The following is a 19176-nucleotide window of genomic DNA, read 5'->3' as shown; positions in this document are numbered from 1 at the left end:
AGATTGACTGATGCCGGGCTGCCTGCTGAACTTTGCTAGATGGACTTGTGTCTTGGCGTAACGGCTGACAGGAGCGGAGGTGATGTGGCCAGACAGAGGGGGAGGGTTTCACACTGTTCACAGCTGCGCCTGGGGTGTGGGCAGAACTCTGGTCTGCTCTCACAGAAAGAGCCTAGCTAGCCTAGGTCTGTGAGGACAACACAAAAAGAGGTTAGAGTCAGAATGCTAGCGGTTTGAACCAGAGGGGAGGGTGACTCGCCCAGACAGACAGCCTAAGCCCTAATGTGTCCTCCACAGCCTCATAGGAACATTATGGGGAGTGCACACACACTCAAAAACACACACACACACACACACACACACACACACACACACACACACACACACACACACACACACACACACACACACACACACACAGACATACACACTCAAACACACACACACACACACACTCATACACACTCAAACACACACACACACACTCATACACACTCAAACACACACACACACACACACTCATACACACTCAAAAACACACACACACACACACACACACACACACACACACACACAGACATACACACACACACCCACACACACACAGACATACACACTCAAACACACACACACACACTCATACACACTCAAACACACACACATAGGGACATTATGAGGAGTGCATACACACTCAAACACACACACACACACACACACACACACACACACACACACACACACACACAGACATACACACTCAAACACACACACACACACTCATACACACACACACACACACACACACACACACACACACACACACTCATACACACTCAAACACACACACATAGGGACATTATGAGGAGTGCATACACACTCAAAAACACACACACACACACACACACACACACACACACACACACACTCAAAAACACACACACACACACACACACACACACACACACACACACACACACACACACACACACACAGACATACACACACACATAGGGACATTATGAGGAGTGCATACACACTCATACACACTCAAACACACACAAACCAAAAGAACTAATGGGGTCAGCACTCGCCCTCTCAGGGAAGCAGACGGAGAGAGAAGTGAAGCTGGAGAGGCGGTGAAGAAGAGAGACGGAGCGACTCAGACGGAGGGTGAGGCAGAGAAGCACGGAGTGGGAGATGGGTCAGACGGAGGGTCAGGCAGAGAAGCACGGAGTGGGAGATGGGTCAGACGGAGGGTCAGGCAGAGAAGCACGGAGTGGGAGATGGGTCAGACGGAGGGTCAGGCAGAGAAGCACGGAGTGGGAGATGGGTCAGACGGAGGGTCAGGCAGAGAAGCACGGAGTGGGAGATGGGTCAGACGGAGGGTCAGGCAGAGAAGCACGGAGTGGGAGATGGGTCAGACGGAGGGTCAGGCAGAGAAGCACGGAGTGGGAGATGGGTCAGACGGAGGGTCAGGCAGAGAAGCACGGAGTGGGAGATGGGTCAGACGGAGGGTCAGGCAGAGAAGCACGGAGTGGGAGATGGGTCAGACGGAGGGTCAGGCAGAGAAGCACGGAGTGGGAGATGGGTCAGACGGAGGGTCAGGCAGAGAAGCACGGAGTGGGAGATGGGTCAGACGGAGGGTCAGGCAGAGAAGCACGGAGTGGGAGATGGGTCAGACGGAGGGTGAGGCAGAGAAGCACGGAGTGGGAGATGGGTCAGACGGAGGGTCAGGCAGAGAAGCACGGAGTGGGAGATGGGTGGGGCTGACGGAGGGGATGGGAGTGATGCTGCCGTGTGGAAGAGTGGGGTGTACTCTGCAAGGTCATACTCAGTGCTCTCTGATGCTTCACCAGCGTTTTAATGGCCAGCCCTCCATGTCCTGGGAGACTATGAAACAGATGGCTGTTGTAAAATCATAAACTGTCAGTAGTGTACACATACAATGCATTACAGTGAGTGTGGTCTGCAGGTATTGATTTTTGATAATAGTCTCCTAGCTTTCCAATGATGATATGATGGCCAGCAGTAATGGCTGAAAAATTCCACCTCATCTTTCCAATAATGGGAAAATAAATGTGTTATTTATTTGTTCCATACAGTAAATGTGAATTGTATTGTATGTAGGCAATGTTGAATGTGTTTAATACATCCGTTCAGTTTAACTCCGTCATTCAAAGGCATGGCATAGTCTTTTGCATCCGCAGTCAGTATGAACTCCAGTAAGTCATTTTTTTTCTGATTTTATTTTTAGACATCTTGCACATGCAGCAAGAATGTGCTTCTAGGTAGGGGTGCAGGTCTATATTTAGAAGAATTAAACCGTTTTTCTCTGTGCCAAATGTAACAAGACAGAATTGGTACCATATCTGGCCTTTGAAAAGATAGTTAAAAGCTTTTGGTGTAAGGATAAGTGGCTTTAGGGGAGCTTGAGGTCTCAGGAAATGATGGTGACCACAAAAGCTTGGCCCTTAGATGAAGAGGCGTGTGATGCCAGTGGGGTTTGAAGCAGCATGACAGAATTTCTCTTTAATCGTCATGTTTGAAAAAAAAAAAATAGATATTGCATGTATTTAGCATTTTCACTCTTTTGTATAGTGTATTTAGCATATAGCATTTTTGTATGATCTGAAGATAAAATGCTACTTGACTCTGTGTCTGGGGATCTGTCCAGGCATGTTCATTATTTGTCTTATATTCAATGTAAAACATATTTCTTTCTCTTTTTTTAGGTGTAGTGGATTAGGAGTAGAAGTGGAGGTTATTGCATCAAAGAGAACTGACCCCCCATAACCCAGCCTCTGTCTGTGCATACAGAAACCCAGCTCACAAGCACGTGCACGTGTGTTTGTGTGTGCTGGTCGCTCACTATGCGGGTGACCCCTCTTCTCTTGTTCCAGTCGCCCCCTCTCCTAGTCGCCCCCTTGGTCCCCCCAGTGTCTGAGATGAGAAGATTCGGGTGCTGCTGTTGCATGAGGCAGTTCCGCCCCGTGTGATTGTCTCCTCAGCCCCGCTCCCCATCGCACTGAGGTGGTGGGCCCGGAATGGCCTCTCTGGACCTGCCCTATCGCTGTCCTCGCTGCGGGGAGCACAAGCGCTTCCGGAGCCTGTCGTCCCTGCGCGCCCACCTGGAGTACAACCACACCTACGAGACCCTCTACGTCCTCTCCAAGTCCAACAGCGTGTGTGACGCCGCTGCCCTGCTCCCCCTGGTGGCCGCTGACAGCGCGCTGCTAAACCAGGCCACCGCCGCTGCGTCCGCCTCCCCCTACCGTGAGCTGCCCTGCCCGGACGACCTCGGCCTGACCCCTTCGACTGCCCGCTATCTGCCCAACGTGGAGTTCCCACTGGGGGACATCTTCGTGAAGAAAGCCATGAGCTCGGCTGACGGGCCCCCCAACCCCAGCAGCACGGTGATGGCCGTAGCGGCGGCGAACGTGGCGGCCAGCGCGGTGGAGGCCGCCTACGAGGAGGGCCTGGCGCGGCTGAAAGCGCGGGCCTTCGAGCGTCTGGATCTGGACGAGCGTCTGGAGAAGCTGTCGGAGGAGGTGGAGCAGAAGATAGCTGAGCGCGTGGGCCGGCTACAGTCTGAGCTGGAGAGGAAGAGCTCGGAGCTGGAGAGGGCCAAAGTGGAGAGTGAGCGGCTCAGCCAGGAGAAGCACGACCTGGAGAGCAAGGCCTCGGAGCTCTCGCGGCAGGTGGACGTCTCAGTGGAGATGCTGGCCAGCCTCAAGCAGGATCTTGTCAACAAGGATCAGGAGCTCTCACACAAGCAACAGTGAGTCACTCAGAGTATCTTACTTATATTTTATAATATATTTATATGTATTATATTATTATATTATATTATGTGTTTTGCACGTGTGCTCTGTGTGGTTTATGGTATGCAGTGGTTCCTGAGACTGGTAACTTTATGTCCTGTCGGTGTGCTTATTGAAGAAGTGCTCAGGGTGAAAATGTAGTAGCTCCAGATGTTCATTAGAAAACAGACTTTGAACTGTTGACTGCACCATGTGAGCAGCAGGGCTCACAAAATGTATTTAATTAATTACGTCTTTTTAAATGTCCATACGCTAAAATGGCATCGGGATCAGGTCTCAGCCCGCCGTTTAGCCAAACTTCCAAAGGTAACAATCTTTTTCATGGCGGCTGAGGACACTAAGATGACTAAATAGTCCGAGAGTCTGAAGTCTGAAGGGTGTGTGGGCCTCTTGGTGCATTTAGGTTCAAGCTGTTAAAACATCTCTAAGTAGTCAGCGCAGTCAAAAAAAGATTGTATGACATCTTTATAATTTGAACAAATTGTTATTGATGAATATATGATGCAGGCATGAGGATGGAGAGGACAGGGAGAAAAAAACAGGTTCTATAAGTTGGAAGCACCTGATACAGTTGTAAAAGGTTGGCTCAATTCTTTCAAATTAATTTGAAGGTGAATTAAATTGTTGTTAAATAATGGTTGTTTAATGGTTTCAGTCTGTTGAAACAAATAGACTAGAAAAGTGATACTTAATAGAAAAAAACTACCACTTACAAATTCTTATATGTTGAAAGACAGTAATAAGATCTCACTTAAATAGGGCCTGCTATTGTGAAAATGGCAGGATGCACCTCTTGCTTGCCAGTAGAACTATGTTGCAGCTTGTCACTAAGAGACAATGAGACCAAATCTCCCATTTGTGAGTGTTATGTATTTTTGTCCACATTATTTAATATTTTCCACTTTTCTCTATACTGCTGCAGTTGAAGTTGTTATGTTTATCATCATTAGTTTGCATTGCAGTTTACATTTATTATTTTGGGCAGCCAAATTCTGAAGAATGCCTGCCTCAAGGGCTACCAGGGATGTAAACATTTTGTGAGCCCTAAGTGGATATATGTGTTTGGGTAACCAGCTGGCAGCTGCTGTTTGTGTATGGTCCAGAGGGATATTACAGAAAGCAGGTTTAACAAACTCTGAGCCTAGCCTGAACTCTGAGAGGATGAACCATGAGATCGGTTCCAGAACAGCTGATCTTAGTTAGTTAAATCAGCTCTGAGTATGTTCACTCTGAGTTTAGCGAGAAAAGTTGATTATTATTATTTGAGTACCCACTCCAGCCACACTCAGTAGGCAAATCGTCAACAGGCACCGTTTGTCGTGTTACTCCAGAGACCAGAAGCAGAGAGAAGTAAAACCCTGACTGTACAAACTGTTTTAGGGCTGAACGATTTGGGAAAATAATCTAATTGCGATTTTTCCCCAAAATATTGCGATTGCGATTTAATATGCGATTTTTTTATTTTATCCTAATTTTTTCCCCAACAAATCGTAATGAATGATTTAAATATGACCAACACAATATTAGATACATTTAGTGTAAAATATTATTTCCCACAATTTACATTTTTATTTAACTGTTCATTACAGAATCAAGAACAACAAATCGGTGGCTTTGCCACTGTGCATTTAAGTAATTTAAGCAAAGTCATTGTAAGAATAAACACAAGGCATGCACTTGTTAAACACTGTGTGCAAAATGTACCATCTTAAGAAAAGACCATGTTTTTAATCGCGAACATTGCGGTTAGAAAATTGCGTTCTATCATATCGCAAATGCAATTAATCGTTCAGCCCTAAACTGTTTTACAGTTTTTTTACAGTTATTGAGGTAAACTGACACAGGTGTATCTCTGTAGTGATCCTTTCCATGTTATCAGACCCTTATAATAGCATTTACAAGCCTGTCAGTAGCTAAAACAAGTGGTTTACTTTGACATGCATGCTTGCTCAACAGGATTTCATTGTATAGCACAAACGAAGGCTTGCTTTCATTCATTTGCTGCGCCAGTGAGTTTAGTGAGTTTGCTGCGTCAGTCTATACATTTAACTACACTTTCTTTTAATATTACAGGTGAAAAAGTGGTAGACTATTATTTAATACAATTTAATTTTAATTAAAAAAATGGTAACGTTTGGTTAGATAGTCATCAAGGAACGATGGCATATCTATTCAGGGTCTCAAAATCCTTTCCAGATGGGAGGCTATGCAAATGAATTTGGCTTCAACATCGACGGGTGAACGAGGAAAGGACATCCCATGTCCAATAGCTGCTCAGCAGGAGGGAGGAGCTGAGGGTTTGTCAAAGAAAGGGAGCGGGTTAGGTTCACAGAGTCAGTTACCGTGGCAACTTACCCAACATTTGAGTTACCTCTCATTCTGGAATGGAAAACCCAGGGCTTCTCTCATCTAGGGTTAACAGACTCAGAGTTTTAACAAAACCCGTTATTTATTTTCGGTCTGTGATTGCTTTCAGCCACTGCTGGTTTCCATTGCTTTGTGTTTTTGTATTTATTTATTTTTGTTGGTGTTTATTTGATTGTTTATGTGTGTGTGTGTGTGTGTGTTTGTGTCCATGTGTGTGTTTGTGCCCATGTGACACCTCTGCTCCCCTCCCTGTCCCCCAGCTAAGTTCACCTTTCTCTGGCAGCCTGGCGCCAGCTGCCTGCCTCTGCTCCAGCTGTGTGTGTGTGTGTGTGTGTGTGTGTGTGTGTGTGTGTGTGTGTGTGTGTGTGTGTGTGTGTGTGCGTGCGTGCGTGCGTGCGTGCATGCGTGCGTGTTTGTGTGTGTGTCTGTGTGTGTGTGTGTGTGTGTGTGTGTGTGTGTGCGCGCGCATGCGTGTGTGTGTGTGTGTGTGTGTGTGTGTGTGTGTGTGTGTGTGTGTGTGTGTAGCCCCAAAGCCCCTTTAGAGTGTGCTTAGGCTGAAAGAAAGCTTAGACAGTAGCAGCTGTGCAACAGGCCTTGAATCTGACCTAAACTCAAATGTAACCTTAGATGTACCAACTCATTATGTTTAATATATATACATATTGTATACATTTATATACATATTAAACAACATATACATATTACACATTCACTGTATGTCTGACTGGATTGTTTTGGCATTACTATTTGTAGTTTTAGTTGAATGCTACTTAGCTCTTGTTATTCAGTGTAATCTGCTCCATTTATTCATGTCTTGAAGAAAACCATCCGTGTTAAAAGTCAGTAACCTCCTAACTCGCCCTTTCTGCGTGCCTTTCCTGAGAGCGATTGTTATTAGCCGAGACATAGCAGGACAGGGAGGAGTAAAAAACATTCTCCTCGCTGGCAGTGCCATTCGTGGGTGCTATCTGTGCCAAATGTCGGCAGTCGTCTGGAGGGACTATCCAGACCCAAGCACTGATCTCATTACCACCACATTACCACAGCCTCTCAGGACATGCCTCTGCACCGCTGCACTGAGGCAGGGAAGAGGAGCCCAAACAGCCCTGGCATTACTAAGTGGTCTGTGTGTGTGTGTGTGTGTGTGTGTGTGTGTGTGTGTGTGTGTGTGTGCGTGTGCGTGTGCGTGTGTGTGTGCGTGTTGTGTGTGTGTGTGTGTGTGTGTGTGTGTGTGTTGTGTGTGTGTGTGTGTGTGTGTGTGTGTGTGCGTGTGCGTGTGCATGTGCGTGTGCGTGTGTGTTCCTATTGAGGTTCTACTCTCTAGCTGGCATTGGTAGACTAAGTACACATTTTTGCCCATTCTGTCCCTACAGAAAGCTGGCAGTTGAATTTTGTTTAATTTTATGTCTTTCTGGATTCCAAGCTCAGCCAAGTTCAGAAATGGAAAAAAATACGTCACAGCCTGCAAATGAAACATGCGGCTGACCAAAATAAGCAAGTCTCATATGGCATTCACTGCACAGTTGAAACAAGCATGTCTGCCTCTCTACCAGTAACATGAGAAGAAGACAGAAATGTCATAAAGTCATAAAGACTGAAGTCATAAAGTTATGACTCAGCACAACCCATCCTCTTTAATGTCATTGCAACAATTCAAATACTTATGTAACATACTCAGACATAATCATTATTTCTAAATGTTTCCCAGAAGACATAACTCAATTTTCTACTGCACTTCTGAATCTCGGTGTGGAAAATTGAATCGCTTTGGATGCCCCTGGGTGGTCCCTCCAGACCTCAGATCAGTGTGTCTTTATGATTATAGTGGTTGATCATTATAGAAACAACCCACCCTGAGGATATGCTTCAATGCAGTACTTTTTCAAATGTATAATTTATTTACCAAAGAAGAAAATTGTGGTTATACAACTTTTTTGCCCCGGATATGCATGTTTGTCTAATTGTCAGTAATTACATGCATACTCACCTAGGTTCCTCTGCCAGAAAAGGAAAGGAAAGCATATTTCATCCTCTGTGTCAAGACTTCCTGCCACCAACTGAGGAGTTATACATATTTGATGGCTTGTTTGGGTGGGTTTGCTGAGCAGTCAGTTCTCTGACTATGGCAGAAAATCAAGAGGGACATTTTTTTGTTCCCTTTAATCTCCTTTGATGTTATCAGCGAAAGTTAAAGTAGATGGCTGCTGAATAATGAGCATGTTAAGGATGTCTGCAGGCGATCTAGTTGAATAGATTGAGGTTGTCTGCATGCAGGGCGAGGGGCATATGCTCAGCTGTGATTACATCACTTCCTGTGGGGAGTACAATCTGATGGCTGAGTGGTCAGTCCAGCTGACACCAGTCTAAGTCTAAGCAGTATCCCGTGCTGAAGCCTCCGTCTCTCTACAGCAGCTCTTGTGCTCTCCCCCCGAGACACAGCACCACATGACTGCCACAGAGAGTGCACTTCTATCGTACCTTAGAGACCCCATCAAATATGGGGAAATAATTTGAAGTAAGTGGTTATCGAAACATAAGAACATTAAAAAGTAAATGACAAGGAACAAAAGGAGAGGCAGCATTCACACCGCCTACCACTGTGCACTCAACATGGCCACGTACAGCATTTGATCACTGGTTGTGGGAGTTGCACATCCACCCACGAAGCTAAGCTATTTCTGAGTCTCCAGAAATGTGTTAAAGCAGAGTGACTTGGCTCCAGCTCCAGTTTGAATGTGGGTGCTTGAGGGAGTTGCTACCAAGTAATGCAGCTGCACAGTCCATTCCCTGCATCCACACACTCCACGAGACCCACCCCAGGCTTCTCTCAGTGGAAGCCCAGTTTAAGTAGAACATCTCCATTTTCTAGAAGTTCATAGAGTTGCTCTATGTTTGTGATCTGTATCTTGAGTAGATCTCAGACCTGTGTGATCTGGAGGAGTAGACCTCAGACCTGTGTGATCTGTATCTGGAGGAGTAGACCTCAGACCTGTGTGATCTGTATCTGGAGGAGTAGACCTCAGACCTGTGTGATCTGGAGGAGTAGACCTCAGACCTGTGTGATCTGTATCTGGAGGAGTAGACCTGTGTGATCTGTATCTGGAGGAGTAGACCTGTGTGATCTGTATCTGGAGGAGTAGACCTGTGTGATCTGTGTGATCTGGAGTAGTAGATCTCAGACCTGTGTGATCTGGAGGAGTAGAGGAGTAGATCTCAGACCTGGGGCTTGGTCTAAGCTGCAGGGGGAGTGGAGCAGGAGGTGCAGGAGGAGTGGAGCAGGAGGTGCAGGAGGAGTGGAGCAGGAGGTGCAGGAGGAGTGCAGGGGGAGGTGGAGGGGGAGTGGAGGTGGAGGTGCAGGGGGAGTGCAGGGGGAGTGGAGCAGGAGGTGCAGGGGCTGAACTGAATGAGATTGGCCTTGTGATCATGCAGAAGGGCTACTCTGATTACCAGTGCAAATTGAATTGTGTATCACTGTTACCCTAGCCACTCTTGGTCTCTCCCTCTCCCCCTCTTTCTTCTCTCTCTCTCTCTCTCTCGCTCACGGTGTCTTACAAGCCGTGATACACACAGTGCAGGAGTGTGCAGTGGGAGGAGACTTGTGATGTGGCTCTTTCCACTGCTGCCGTGGAAACAAGCCCAGGGTCTGAGAGCCATGTCCCAGAATGCACAGCGCTTCTGCCTGGATGGGAGCTGCCCTCATTTACAGCAGTGTCTCTGGGGATCAAGCTTGAGCCATGCTAACGTACAGAATGAACGAGCAAAAACATCGGAATACTAGATACTTCTTTGTTTCTTTATTGTAGCACAGTGCTAAATATAAAACACCCCTTGTGACCATTGTATTAAAATGATCACACAGCCTTGAACCTACTTACTCTTAAGTCGTAGATCGTAAATAAAAAATCAAATCGTAAAGTGCCCTGTTTTACTGGATGCAGCAGCATGAAGAATGAGACACAGTGAGGCCTTGACAGCTCAGAGCCCTGTGCTAGCAGAAGCCTGAGGGTACGCACAACTATTCGTTAGCATTCGCTACCCCCCGCCCCCCGCCTGCCTGCATCCATGTGCCAGTGTGGAGATGGCAGGGCTTGATTTGCGAGGCCTTGAAGTGAAAGGACTCAAGGCAGGGAGCAGACAATAGGGCTTTCAGAGTTAATTCAGCAGTATATCCAGCTCCACACCGCTGCCCTCACCACAGTGTATCTCCACCCCAGAGGATCAGCAGCTGTTGGCCCTCACCGCTCATCACGCCTCTGTGCCCCCCCCCCGTCTCCGTCCGGTGACAGTGGGCCAGCGCTGACCAGAGACCGGGACGGACCCAAGTTGCCATGGCACCAGGCGCGCTTGGCGCCAGCGGGCAGATAGCATCGCCTCTGCTGCTCCAGTCCCACAGCTCCATAATGCAGAAGTTCATAAGAGAGATTACTGTAATGGGAACCCCTCCAAATCAGGCTTATTATCAATAGTCTAGCTATGATAAGGTTAAGACAGACACATCAGGCTTATTATCAATAGTCTAGCTATGATAAGGTTAAGACAGACACATCAGGCTTATTATCAATAGTCTAGCTATGATAAGGTTAAGACAGACACATCAGGCTTATTATCAATAGTCTAGCTATGATAAGGTTAAGACAGACACATCAGGCTTATTATCAATAGTCTAGCTATGATAAGGTTAAGACAGACACATCAGGCTTATTATCAATAGTCTAGCTATGATAAGGTTAAGACAGACACATCAGGCTTATTATCAATAGTCTAGCTATGATAAGGTTAAGACAGACACATCAGGCTTATTATCAATAGTCTAGCTATGATAAGGTTGAGACAGACACATCAGGCTTATTATCAATAGTCTAGCTATGATAAGGTTAAGACAGACACATCAGGCTTATTATCAATAGTCTAACTATGATAAGGTTAAGACAGACACATCAGGCTTATTATCAATAGTCTAGCTATGATAAGGTTAAGACAGAGTGATCAGGCTTATTATCAATAGTCTAGCTATGATAAGGTTAAGACAGAGTGATCAGGCTTATTATCAATAGTCTAGCTATGATAAGGTTAAGACAGAGTGATCAGGCTTATTATCAATAGTCTAGCTATGATAAGGTTAAGACAGTGATCAGGCTTATTATCAATAGTCTAGCTATGATAAGGTTAAGACAGTGATCAGGCTTATTATCAATAGTCTAGCTATGATAAGGTTAAGACAGTGATCAGGCTTATTATCAATAGTCTAGCTATGATAAGGTTAAGACAGAGTGATCAGCCGAAGGCTTCAAAGGAAGCTGTTTGTTTCATTCTCACCAGGGGTGGGTCATGAGATTCCTCTGAAAAAGACACGTCACATGGTGCTGGAGTTTTTGGAGGCCTCGTGTATGTGCCTGTGCTTGTGAATCGCCCCCACTGTGCTCCTCCTGAAAAATACAGCATTGATCTTTCCTGTGAGACGGTCAGGGGTTTGCAGCGGAGCACAGGGCATCTGCCTGAAATATTTACTTGCCGTGATTGATTTGCGGAGAGTCCTGGATTTAGAGGCCGCTTTGAGAAGCCCGTTTACGCACGTCAGGTGGCGAGGAAAAGCTTTAAGATGGGGTAGATGAATAAATCACCGGGAGGCAACTGTGTCTTTTCTCATCTTCTCCTCTTTCTCCTGTGCTCCTCATCAATCTGCCACGTCTACCAACATGAACGTCTCCCACCAGATTGTTCCATCGCCACTGAGGTTGTGTTGTTTTACTGGTCCTTCATCCTCTATGTCTCCCTTTATCTCGATCTTGCATCGTGATGTTGGGAATCAAAAGAGCGCCGTGCTAAAGCGAGTATTCATATGCAGGTTTGTCTGCGTAATAAGCAAAATAAGTCTGCCGCTCGCTTTTGTCTTGTGCGGGAGAATCCAGTGACAGTCACACCTGGCAAACAATAATGGCAGCTACTTCATCAATAGCCTCATGCACCACAGTCCGGCGAAGCCTCCTTAAAATAAAACACAACCCCTCATGAATATAAATGCTGAACACTTGCCTGACTTAATGAGGCACGGTAATAATGATTAGGAATTGTGCATTTATCTCAATGGCCTGGATGAACATTTAAAGATCAGGATTTATTCATGCTGTTCAGACGTGGCCCTATATGCTGTGGATGTGATGGACTGAGTGGGCCTCCTGTGTGTCTGGCTGTCTGTCTGTCTGTCTGTCTGTCTGTCAATAAAGGCACTGAGGTGCTTGTGTGCTTGCTGTCTGCACTACTTTGAATTCCCACTCTGCACAAACGTACATAATGAGATAACCCACACCCTCACGTTGCTTCATCTTCTCCATACCCCTTTCTCTTGTCTCTGGCCCTGGATCTCTCCTTTTCTCTCTCTCTCTTCTTTCTTCTCTGTCCCTAGATCTCCCCCTTTTCTCTCTCTTCTCTTGTGGTTGGTCTCTCTTTCAACATCAGTGAGTATTTATCATCCTTTCCATAACTGCACCCACCTGGAGCTGATGACCCATTGTCACAAGGACTCAAAATGTGTATCGTGTGAACCTGCAGCCACGCCTTATTGACCTGCATGTGTGTGTGTGTGAGAGAGTGTGTGTGAGTGTGAGTGTGTGTGTGTGTGTGTGTGTGTGTGTGTGTGTGTGTGTGTGTGTGTGTGTGTGTGTGTGTGTGTGTGTGTGTGTGTGTGTGTGTGTGTGTGTGTGTGTGTGTGTGGTTGCTTGTGCATTCACACTGTCACTATTTAACCACACAGTTATTTTTGTCTGTGTGCTTCACGTCCCTAGAGGACTCGTTGAGCATTAATGACTATTCTGCCCTGAGTTGGCACTACTTGCATACATAAGGTGTGGGAGACACTGAATGAGCTTCCGCAGTTTGGCTTCACTCACATTCCAATATGGGAATTCTTCGTCTAAATCTGGTTAAATCCTTGCGTACGAATGCCCCTGACTCTAATTACTCAAGTCCCAGTTTTTCTACTTTTGACTAGTTTTCTTTAATGAGCACCCACCAGCTCCCCAATGATAGAGTTACACCCACCAACGGAGCCAATTACATCTGTCAAAAAGCTGTGGGCTTGTCAATGTATGTAAGTGTATTACTTATATATGTCATACTCAAACACACCTAAATCATTTAAGGAGTTTCATCCTTTTTTTTTTCACAAACCAGGAAACTAGTTCATTAAAACAGTCCATCGACTATTCTGTATACAACTTAAAAACTCGTCCCATTTCTGTTTTCCTCTCTCCGTCTCTGCTGTGTCATGGTCAGGCTGTCTGCTGTGTCATGGTCAGGCTGTCTGCTGTGTCATGGTCAGGCTGTCTGCTGTGTCATGGTCAGGATGTCTGCTGTGTCGTGGTCAGGCTGCTGTAGAGTGGGTCAGCAGATGATCGTCAGCATGTCTTTAAGCTCCTCAGCATTAACAGGGTGAAATGATTCATATAATCAGATTATCGTAATAAGAGTGCTCCCGCTCTGTAACCGCGCTCCTCTCAGTCTCTGAGGGGACGGCTGTAACTGTGGAGTAATTGAGACATTGTTCCTCTCCTATGGTACACACTGGTACAGATGTATGGTCTATCCTGCCATGCCCTACCAAGCCACCTTCCCAGAACAGAGATGTGGGACCAGCTCGGTGCCAGCGCAGGCCGTCTGTACCTGCTCCAGACCTGTGGCGTATATGCAAAGTGGCTTCTTTGTAGAAATAAATACCGGCTGATATTCTCAAAAGAAGAATCAACTCTGGCGTGTGTCTGTATGTGCATGTAGTCCATATCGATCTATAGTCCCCAGGAGACAGGAAAAGAGAGAGTTAGCCAAATCCATTGTGACAGGACAGTGCTCTGTCAAGAGATCCATGATGAGTTGTTTAAATGCCTGAGTGTGGCTGTGTTGTCCCTTGGCTGGTGTTTTAAATTCCTGAGTGTGGCTGTGTTGTCCCTTGGCTGGTTGTTGATGAGGTGTTTAAATGCCTGAGTGTGGCTGTGTTGTCCCTTGTCTGGTGTTTTAAATGCCTGAGTGTGGCTATGTTGTCCCTTGGCCGGTGTTTTAAATGCCTGAGTGTGGCTGTGTTGTCCCTTGGCTGGTTGTTGCTTGTAGGGAGTGTCCATTCCTTTCTGGCCCACTGCTCCTGAGCTCTGATTGGCTCATTAACTCAGGGGCTGACTCATTAAATCAGGGCAGTGTGAAATGAGGTGCCCTTGAGCCGGACCGAATGTGTCCAGGAGTGGCTCGGACGTCAGTAGCCTGTACTGAACAACTACAAGCTGGCTCACTTTTCATTATGGATATTCATTTCACCAAATGAGCTTACAGCACACAGAGTGTATGTCCTTTTAGCACGGGTGCTTCCTGGGAATAGAACTTCATAGCCCAGGGTTCATAGCATCTTGGTGAGGCGATGGGTCACTCCCCATTCCTCAGGCTTACTGAACCTATCCAAGGCCACACCTTCTTTACAGATGTTACCTACAAACTGGATGTGCTTCTTTTGTACTAGAGGTACCATTTGTATCTCTAGTCTATATTAAAGATAGGCTTTAATATAGACTCTCTTGATTTTAGGTAAGCACACTTAAGATCCTTTACGAATGTCGGCCAACAACTATTTCAGTGGTATGAGAACAGCTTTAAAATGCCTTGAACAGTAGTTTCTATGACCAGGTTTCTGAGCTATCTGCTGTGCAGGGTATGAGGCATTAGGTAGTCTTTCAAACAAAGGCATTAGGTAGTCTTTCAAAATGTGGTGCTCATAAACGGTTAGTTCGATTTTTACAGTGTTAGTTCTTGTGCTATTGAATTACGACAGGCATATAAATCCTTTCAGATGCAAATGTGCTAAAGCTAGCAGGATATATTTCAATTGCACACTCCACCAAGTTGGGGATAAGAGCCCAGATTATTTCTTAGTGTTGTCAAGCAAAGCCATGCCTTCCGCTCTCTCTCTCTCTCTCTCTCTCTCTCTCTGTCTCTTTTCTCTCTCTCTGTTCTTCACCCTAGACACCTTAGCTTAGCTCCTTAGATACCTTAGCTTAGCTCTTTAGCTTAAGTGTTGCGTTTGGCTGGATGTGGCAGACCCTGCCTGGTACTGGGGTTAGCTGACTGAACCTCATCTGATGCCACATTTACTCCAGCAGCACGTTCACTCGCTCCCATACACATACAGCCTGGAGGTGCAATAAGGTGACAGGACTGGGCTCTGATCTCTTCAGCTCTGAGCAGTAGCCCCTCTGTGTTGTGACTACCAAACACACCGGCACATCAGCAATGTATTCTCCATGCACAATTGTTTTAATGCACTCTAGGGCCTTGAGATCCAAGCCGTTTTCTCTGTTGAGGCTTTTCATTTGGTCAGGGGCTATGTGCTCAACCAAGTACCACTATGACTTGTTTTCATCAAAACAAAGAGTTCTTGCTTGACTGGTGGGCCCATTTTAGGGATCTCTGGTAGTCGCTGTAACGATGCCATGTACGCCCCAGTTTCGCCCAAACGAGAAAGATAGCCCTTAAATCATAGAAATCATGCCCCAAACATGCGCCTACTTCAGGGGGTGGTGTTTACATGTTTTCAGATCCCAGTTGGAATTATTTACAAGATGCTTTGATACCAAATGCTCTTTCATTTAGCTGCTTTAATGAAATGCCAAGCCTAATTGCTATCGCTAAGCAAGGATGGCTTTGCCCTGAAGACAGGAAAGACTTTATTTTCAAATGGACAAACAGTGTCCCATGTCGAGAGAGGAACTCCATTAAACCTGTGGTTGCTATGTGAAGAGGCTGAGTCAGAATTTGAGTATGAATAGATGACCTTCAAGCTGCATCTGAGTGTGTGTGTGTGTGTGTGTGTGTGTGTGTGTGTGTGTGTGTGTGTGTGTGACTGTGTTATCTGTGTGTCGCTATACAAACATATTCAGCTGGGTGTACTTTCTGTTGTATGTCTATGTGCAGATGTTTAAACTGATGTGTTGATGTGTTGACTAGAGCGATGGTCACTGTTTATAAGGAGAGAAATGTCTAGTACACAAAGATAACACAGGCAAAGCCATTTTCAGTGGCTGCCAGTATCCTTCAGGGAATTGCAGAATGCAAGGGCTGGAGAGACGAGGGAGAGAGAAAGGGAGGAAGCAGAAGACTAAGCAGATTCAGAACCTTTTTGTTTGTAGTTTTGTATTAGCATATGGGTGTGTGTGTGTGTGTTTATAGTTTTGTATTAGCATATGGGTGTGTGTGTGTGTGTTTGAGAGCATGTGTGTTTCTATATGAGATTAAAAAGATGTTCTGTATGTGTGCAATCACCTGATCATTGAAAGTATTATTTTAGATGAATGTCTTTCAGCCTGACTGTTTTTGTAAGAGTATGTATTAAGTGAGTGAGACTAAGATTAGATGAAAAAATGTATTGTACATCAGCTCTTTAAGTGGCACATGATGCAGTCATGCATCCCAGATTATCCTCTGTAGTTTACATGTGCTCTGAAGAATTCAGTTTCTTTTGATGGAGTATGCATACTGGCATTGTACCAAATGTCACATAGGTATTGTGGAGTTGCAATAGCTTCAGTAGGTATATGCTTCTGTGTCTCGACTCCTAACCTCCCCTCTGCGTCCCCTACAGAGAGGTGGCTCAGATCGACCAGTTCCTCCAGGAGACGGCCGCGCGGGAGGCTAACGCTAAGGTGCGGCTGCAGCAGTTCATTGAGGAGCTCCTGGACCGGGCTGACCGTGCTGAGAAACAGCTCCAGATCATCAGCAGCTGTGGCACCACACCCAATGGCAGCCTGGGACGCTGCAGCGTGCAGGAGTCAAAGGGCAACGGACGACAGGTGAGAGGGAGGGTGGGGTGGGGGGTGGGGTGTGCTTGGTGTTGTGCTAGTTGGATTCCTATAGAGTGGAAACCCACTACCAATTTAACACCTCCCACAGACACTTGGGCAAGGACGGGTTATTTGCAGTCATTTATTCATTTCATTCCTAGGGGGTATGAATTAATTTGTGCTCTCCTTCTCAGTGGCTGTCTGGGTTACTCATGCATACGGGAGTGATATCACTCTCCTACATGATTAGAAACCAGAGATGCCCAGGTGGAATTGCACAGCAATTTTCTGTTTAATTTCAGTAGGCAGTAAATACATGCAGGAATGTGTGTGTGTGTGTGTGTGTGTGTGTGTGTGTGTGTGTGTGTGTGTGTGTGTGTGTGTGTGTGCGCTTGTGTGTGTGTATGTGTGCGCTTGTGTGTGTGTATGTGTGTGTGTGTGTGTGTGTGTGTGTAATTGTGTTGGCTTCCTCCGGACATGTTTCCTTTACGCTCACTGACTCCTTAGCATCTGACATGTCACTAAAGATGTGTCTTGTTGACCCATTAGAGAAAGCACAAGAAAGGCTGGCAGCTGCCTACATTTTTAGAAAAGAGTACCAGATGAGGACACCAGTGTCTGGCTTAGTAGATAGTAGAAGCACCCAGAGCACATAGCTCATTGTTCATGTGGAGTGTGTGTTCCCTGAGCAGACGTCTGTTGTGTTGAGAAGCGAGGCGTCTGTTTACAGAAGCAGAGACGGTGTTTATGGGGTGGAATGTGTTTCTGGACAGCTCTCGGCCCCGGCCCCTCCCTCAACGCTCCAAGGAGCAGGGGTCCACTCGCAAGCTCTGACTATTAGAACTCTTCTGTTGACAGCCAATCAGATCTGTGAACCTGGTGTGTTCGGAGCTTAACCGGAGTTGGCTGGGTATTCCCATGGGACGGCACACGCAGCTGTGTTATTAACTGCCACTGATCGGTCCAGGCACTGCGGTGGTTTTGCTGATGCCAGTCACTAATCATGTTTATGTTCCCCGGGACTAATTGCACTGCTGATTACTGTCTGCTGGAACTCTCTGGGTCCATAATGCACTTTTATAGAGATCAGTGGGAGATCCATTAGCAGCTAGTGAGAGTAGGCATGGGATAAATGTTTTACACCGGGTTTGGAGTTGATGTGTGTCCTGGGGCCCATCTCAGTCAATGTGCTGCAATTAAGTTGCCTGTTCATATTGCTTTGAGTCTTGTTGTTATGTGACTTTTTGATTTACCCACAGGAGCTTAGGTATTGTACAGATAAATGTTGTATGTGTCTGTTGAGGATATTTTTGGTGAGTAAACTGGTGCTTAGAAGCACTCAACATCTGGTAATTACTTGGATAACTGCCAGAACACTTAATGCTGACAGAAAGAAGAAAGCAATACTTGAAAAGATAGTTGTGTCAACAATTTAAATACTAATTTTGTCTGAAAAACACAGTGGCATGGGGAACCCAAGCCGTGTCAGTGTCTTGTGTTGCTTTCTCAGCTGGTGACCATTGCTCATCAGGCTATTTAGACGCTGTCCTATTTTTCTCTCCTGGTCAAACAGGCCGAACCCTCTCCCAGCAGATTGGTAAGGGGGAGGCGAGAGAGATGATCAGCAGCACCTGTCACTCCAAGACACTTACCACCCCCGCTGGGGACTCCCCGTCGGGCCTTCTGACGTCACGCGGGGTCCCCCTCCATACCCCCCCCCCCCCCACCTTACATCTCCATGGAAACTCGCATCATGAGGATCTGTGCTGTCATTAGAATACAGTATCACATAAGCCCAGCAATCAAATAAATTATAACCAAACAGCGTGTTCTAGGCCTATTTATAAAGACGTATTGGTGTGGAGATTCGTGATTTAAAAGGCAGTGTTGAGATACTTCAACAGATACGTCCAAATGTATGTTCCAATGTCCCAGCTCTATAGAAATGAATTATACCAAAAGTAATTGAACACCTGGCCACCGATGAAGGGTTATGTGCATCACACCAGCCACCCTCTGAAACCACCTAGATGCAAGGGCAGACAGAGGACCAGCAGAGAATGTAAATGATTACTGTGGCTTGAAAGCTTCTGGTCTATAAGAAGTCTGTGGACGATGGGTTGACGGTCAAGTTGAAATCGCAGGATGCACAGAGCACTGGTAAACTCCAGTAT

The 19176-nt window shown here is 46.1% G+C and overlaps 1 protein-coding gene across 2 annotated transcripts in view; it reads left to right on the top strand.

Annotated features, from left to right (window-relative positions):
* fbxo41 (F-box protein 41) overlaps nt 1-19176 on the top strand; it is a 49333-nt gene that overhangs the window by 8138 nt on the left and 22019 nt on the right. Inside the window, exons 2-4 of one of the 2 annotated variants that reach the window (XM_031559665.2) lie at nt 3-79; nt 2733-3778; nt 16804-17011. In XM_031559665.2, the coding sequence (XP_031415525.1) occupies nt 3045-3778; nt 16804-17011 (942 nt within the window). In that variant the 5' untranslated portion in view covers nt 3-79; nt 2733-3044. The remainder of the gene's footprint in view (nt 1-2; nt 80-2732; nt 3779-16803; nt 17012-19176) is intronic. The other variant, XM_031559664.2, reaches the window with a different exon arrangement.

Source organism: Clupea harengus, chromosome 22 (assembly GCF_900700415.2).
Source record: "Clupea harengus chromosome 22, Ch_v2.0.2, whole genome shotgun sequence".
In the NCBI taxonomy this organism is placed as follows: Eukaryota; Metazoa; Chordata; class Actinopteri; order Clupeiformes; family Clupeidae; genus Clupea; species Clupea harengus.
Note: the sequence above shows the minus strand (reverse complement) of the source record. Positions and strands in the feature narration are given on the sequence as shown.